General features: G+C 34.3%; 1 protein-coding gene across 2 annotated transcripts in view; it reads left to right on the top strand.

The window, feature by feature from the left end:
* LOC128182663 (probable cytochrome P450 49a1) overlaps positions 1-5,115 on the top strand; it is a 31,997-nt gene extending 26,882 nt beyond the window's left edge. For both annotated transcript variants that reach the window (XM_052851350.1, XM_052851349.1), the window contains exons 9-10: positions 3,883-4,101; positions 4,563-5,115. In XM_052851350.1, the coding sequence (XP_052707310.1) occupies positions 3,883-4,101; positions 4,563-4,682 (339 nt within the window). In that variant the 3' untranslated portion in view covers positions 4,683-5,115. The remainder of the gene's footprint in view (positions 1-3,882; positions 4,102-4,562) is intronic.
* The last annotated feature ends 952 nt before the right edge of the window (positions 5,116-6,067 follow it).

Here is a 6,067-nt window from a genome sequence, read left to right on the forward strand (position 1 = left end):
TCCAATTTAGTAATATAAGCTGTTAGACAATCTGATATCCTATCATTTCTCTGAAGAATAGAAACTTCATTTCTTAAACAGATGTGTACATAACTGCAGCTAACTACATTTCTTTTTATGATCCTTTAAGTTGAAGAAAAAGGTAGTCACCTTGACTTGACCTTCATGTGAAAACAAGATGGTTAAATTTAATAAAACTGATAGAATCATTTGGTTATGTGATCTGTTTGACTGTGTCAAAATTTCATGAATTTCTTATTATCAGACGTATGTTTGATAACGAAAAGACTCCGTCCTTAATAATCAATAAGTTTCATAATCAGAAGTATGCGCTGTTAATTTAATCATCTAGAAAAGATCAAGTTTTAGGTCAATATTCAGTTATCTTGAACAAAGAATTCATTTTGTTTTTAGCTCACCTGAACCAAAGGCTCAAGTGAGCTTTTCTGATCACAATTTGTCCGTTGTCTGTCGTTGTCGTAGTCGTCGTCGTTGTTGTCGTCGTCGTTGTAAACTTTTCACATTTTCATCTTCTTCTCAAGAACCACTGGGCAGATTTCAACCAAATTTGGCACAAAGCACCACTAGGTGAAGGGGATTCAAGTTTGTTCAAATGAAGGGCCACGCCCTCTTTAAAGGGGAGATAATTGAGAATTATTGAAAATTTGTTGGTATTTTTCAAAAATCTTCTTCTCAAAAACTAATCGGCCTGAAAAGCTTAAACTTGTGTGGAGGCATCCTCAGGTAGTGTAGATTCAAGTTTGTTCAAATCATGGTCCCCGGGGTAGGGTGGGGCCACAAGAAGGGGATCAAGTTTAACATAGGAATATATAGAGAAAATCTTTAAAAATCTTCTTCTAAAAAACTAATAGACCAGAAAAGCTAAAATTAAAATGGTAGCATCCTCAGATAGTGTAGATTCAAGTTTGTTCAAATCATGGTCCCCGGGGTAGGGTGGGGCCACAATTGGGGGATCAAGTTTTACATAGGAATATATAGAGAAAATCTTTAAAAATCATCTTTTAAAAAAATTTATTAGGCCAGGAAAGCTCAAATTAAAATGGAAGCATCCTCAGATAGTGTAGATTCAAGTTTGTTCAAATCATAGTCCCTGGGGGTAGGGTGGGGCCACAATTAGGGGATCAAGTTTTACATAGGAATATATAGAGAAAATCTTTAAAAATCTTTTTTTCAAAAACTATTAGGCCAGGAAAGCTAAAATTAAAATGGTAGCATCCTCAGATAGTGTAGATTCAAGTTTGTTCAAATCATGGTCCCCGGGGGTAGGGTGGGGCCACAATTAGGGGATCAAGTTTTACATAGGAATATATAGAGAAAATCTTTAAAAATCATCTTTAAAAAAAATTTATTAGGCCAGGAAAGCTCAAATTAAAATGGAAGCATCCTCAGATAGTGTAGATTCAAGTTTGTTCAAATCATAGTCCCTGGGGGTAGGGTGGGGCCACAATTAGGGGATCGAGTTTTACATAGGAATATATAGAGAAAATCTTTAAAAATCTTTTTTTCAAAAACTATTAGGCCAGAAAAGCTCAAATTAAAATGGAAGCATCCTCAGATAGTGTAGATTCAAGTTTGTTCAAATCATGGTCCCCGGGGGAAGGGTGGGGCCACAATTAGGGGATCAAGTTTTACATAGGAATATATAGAGAAAATCTTTAAAAATCATCTTTTAAAAAAATTTATTAGGCCAGGAAAGCTCAAATTAAAATGGAAGCATCCTCAGATAGTGTAGATTCAAGTTTGTTCAAATTATAGTCCCTGGGGGTAGGGTGGGGCCACAATTAGGGGATCAAGTTTTACATAGGAATATATAGAGAAAATCTTTAAAAATCTTTTTTTTCAAAAACTATTAGGCCAGAAAAGCTCAAATTAAAATGGAAGCATCCTCAGATAGTGTAGATTCAAGTTTGTTCAAATCATAGTCACTATGGGTAGGGTGGGGCCACAATTGGGGGATCAAGTTTTACATAGGAATATATAGAGAAAATCTTTAAAAATCATCTTTTCAAAAACTATTAGGCCAGAAAGCTAAAATTAAAATGGAAGCATCCTCAGATAGTGTAGATTCAAGTTTGTTCAAATCATAGTCCCCGAAGGTAGGGTGGGGCCACAGTTGGGGGATCAAGTTTTACATAGGAATATATAGAGAAAATCTTTAAAAATCTTCTTTTCAAAAACTATTAGGCCAGGAAAGAGCAAATTAAAATGGAAGCATCCTCAGATAGTGTAGATTCAAGTTTGTTCAAATCATAGTCTCTGTGGGTAGGGTGGGGCCACAATTAGGGGATCAAGTTTTACATAGGAATATATAGAGAAAATCTTTAAAAATCTTCTTTTAAAAAACTATTAGGTCAGGAAAGCTCAAATTTGAGTGGAAGCATCCTCAGATAGTGTAGATTCAAGTTTGTTCAAATCATAGTCTCTGTGGGTAGGGTGGGGCCACAATCGGGGGATCAAGTTTTACATAGGAAATATATAAAAAATCTTTAAAAATCTTCTTTTCAAAAACTATTAGGCCAGGAAAGCTCAAATTTGAGTGGAAGCATCCTCAGATAGTGTAGATTCAAGTTTGTTCAAATCATAGTCCCTGTGGGTAGGGTGGGGCCACAATTGGGGGATCAAGTTTTACATAGGAATATATAGAGAAAATCTTTAAAAATCTTCTTTTCAAAAACTATTAGGCCAGAAAAGCTCAAATTAAAATGGAAGCATCCTCAGATAGTGTAGATTCAAGTTTGTTCAAATCATGGTCCCTCGGGGTAGGGTGGGGCCACAATTGGGGGATAAATTTTATACAGGAATATATAGAGAAAATCTTTAAAAAAAATCTTTTAATAACTATTTGGCCAAGAAAGTTCAAATTGGTGTGTAACCATCCTCAGGTAATGTAGATTTAAGTTTGTTCAAATCATGGTCCCTCTGGGTAGGGCGGGACCACAATGGGGGATGAATTTTTATAAATAGAGAAAATCTTTAAAAATCTTCTTCTCAAAACTATTAGGCCAGAAAAGCCCGAATTTGAGTGGAAGCATCCCCAGATCATATAGATTCAAGTTTGTTTAAATAATAGTCCAGGGGTAGGGTGAGGCCACAATGGGGGATGAATTTTTACATAGGAATATATTGAGAAAATCTTTCAAAATCTTCTTTTTAAAGACTATTTGGCCAAAAAAGCTTAAAGTTGTGTACAGGCATCCTTGGGTAGTGTAAATTCAAGTTTTCAAAATCACAGTCCCTAGTGGTAGGGCGGGGCCATGATGGCGGTTTGAATTTTTACATAGGAATATATAGAGAAAATCTTAAAAAACATTCTGGGAAAGTTTTCAGTACAAAACTCAGTACTATGTGTGAAAGCACAGGTTATGCAGATTTAAGTTTGATGAAACCATGATTCCCTAGAGAAAAGTGGGGCCACGAAATGGGGGGTAGGGGTATATAGGATAGAGAAAAATCTTCTTACAGGTACAACAACAAAAGGGGCTTGGTATTTACCCAAAAAAAAAGAGGTGGATAAAAATTTGCAGATTTTCAATTTTTTTAGCAAGATCTACTGTACTTAGTTGTCAAGATATGTTGATACTGTAATGCTAATTTGATCAGAATTAAGGCAATTGTTGCTCAGGTGAGCGATGTGGCCCCTGGGCCTCTTGTTAAATCCTACTTTGTCTTGTTTCGTTTTACCTTTATTAAATGTCTTTTATCTGAATTTAGTTTGTCTAATCATGTATTTTCAAATGTACAAAAAATGAAATAAAATTGAGATACTTCCATGTATGCACCCCCTTACACGGTAACGCTTGTGTTAAATACCAAAATCATACAACATAAATTAGTATAATCATATTTAAACCAATATTTCAGACCGAGTTGGTCCTCTGTTTTCAACAAATGTGTGAAGATCCTCGGTTATTTAAGAGTCCTGAGAAGTTTCTGCCTGAGAGATTCATGCGTGACGACACCACATTGACGGAAGAATACAAAAACACCAACCCGTTTGCTATACTTCCGTTTGGCTTCGGTCCAAGAAGCTGTATTGGGCAGCGCTTTGCAGAAACGGAGATGCATGTCCTCACTGCAAAGGTAACATAAAAGACTGATTGGCAGAAAGGATTAATTATTTTATAATCTTTCTGAAAAATGATACAAATTGAATGAGAAATAAAACATATTTAATAAACAAAGCATGAAGTTGAATGAGCCCATCAATTAATAGTAATATATGCATTTGTTAGATAAGTTATAGTGTTCATGCGCGAATTTAGGGAAGGCCCCCTTTTGATCCTTCTCCCCGTGAAAATAAAAAAAAACACGTACCCCACCCAAGCCCTGACAAGCAGATTTCCTTTTCTACCCCTCCCCCCACCCCCGGAAAAATTTCTGAATCCGTTCATGACTTATAATGTCATTTTGCATTAATGGCTTAAATAACTTACTCTAAGGATTACCAATGTAATAAATATGTTTGTTGCTGCTTATCTCGATATTGTTATTTATATTCATTCAAGATAGATTTCAGACTCTGGTCGGGTTTTTTATTACAGTTTTTTCGTCGGTTCAAAGCCTCGCTTTTGCCGGATACAAACAAGACAATGGAATACAAATACCGGACATTTGCTGTTCCTAAAAACGCCGTACCATTGACAATTACTCCGAGAGTGTAGAAAGGTTGTACCTCTGACTTGAAAGTGTGTCTTTTATTCAAGTACGCATATGATTAGGTAAATGACTATTAAATATTCTGTTGATTAAAAAGTATATCTGAAAAGAAAACATTTTTAGAAAAGATATATGTTGATATATGTAATAATTTTTTTTGTACGAATTGACCAGATTTTCTTTCATTCTTTTTAATTTTTTGTTTTTGTTTCGTTTTGTTTTGTTTCGTGTGTGTTTTTTTTTTTTATAAAAGATTGTAATGTAGCTTTGACCTGAATGAATTTAAGGTTATTTAAAGTGTACATATTTTACAATTTTTTTCTAGTACATTCATGTAGTATTATATGATACATCAGTATGTTTACATATAAATGCAATGTTACTGAATACTTACTACATTTTTAAACTTTAAATAAAATGAAGTTTATCACAATTGTTGGACAGTGTTTTTGTTTTTACCGAATGATTATTTGTGAGTAAACACTAATGAACATGATTTACTGCCTTGGGGAACTGCATGGAGACAACTAAAGATGATACCAATTATCTGTAAAAAAAATAACAATTATGCCAACATGTATAGCAATTTGAATGAAAATTGTATACAAAAAATCTTAACAATGCATCTAAATCAGCGCTTAAATGTTAAACGAATGCGTATATTCCTACGCCGACAATTAGGTCTTGCGTCGAATTGCGTAGATTTTTATCTGGTCATGCATGTATAAAATACAATCAATTTTGTAAAAAAAAAATGCAAGGAAACATATAACCTGTACTTTAAGTGGATTTAAATATAATACCACATTGCCAGTCGTAGGTTACTAGAAGTTGAATTTGCACTCTCAAGGTAAGCACTTGTTATTTGATTATTTCAAAATCAAATTTATGAACGATCTACCTAGAGTTAAGTGATCATTCTCTGCTTCAGAAGACCGGAAAATTTTTTTATTTACATTTTGAAAGCTTTATGGTTCACCATGTCTGTCGTTTGACTAAATAAATGCCTCTTTGTGGTGGCTCTGATTGAATGCATTGTATTTTTTGGCCATCGACGTTTTTGAGATGTTGCTTCACAGTAGAAGCGACTAAGTTCTGGTAAGGGGGGGGGGGGGCGTGGAAAAGTGTTTGGTTTTTAGCTCACCTGGCTGAAAGAGCTTAACTGAGATTTTCTGAAGACATTACCTAAATTCTGTTTATCAAAACAATATGATCTTTTATAAGACCAGTGCGGGAAAATTAACCCACATTCTAATGCTTATTTTTTAGTTTATAATAATTTAATGTTTGTTAATGTTAATATTATTTTATTGAAGTGATTTATTTGATTAGAATACGAGAAGAGGGTTAATGTTGAAACACATAGATTCTTTAAAATACCAATGGAGAA

Source organism: Crassostrea angulata, chromosome 5 (assembly GCF_025612915.1).
Source record: "Crassostrea angulata isolate pt1a10 chromosome 5, ASM2561291v2, whole genome shotgun sequence".
Lineage (NCBI taxonomy): Eukaryota > Metazoa > Mollusca > Bivalvia > Ostreida > Ostreidae > Magallana > Magallana angulata.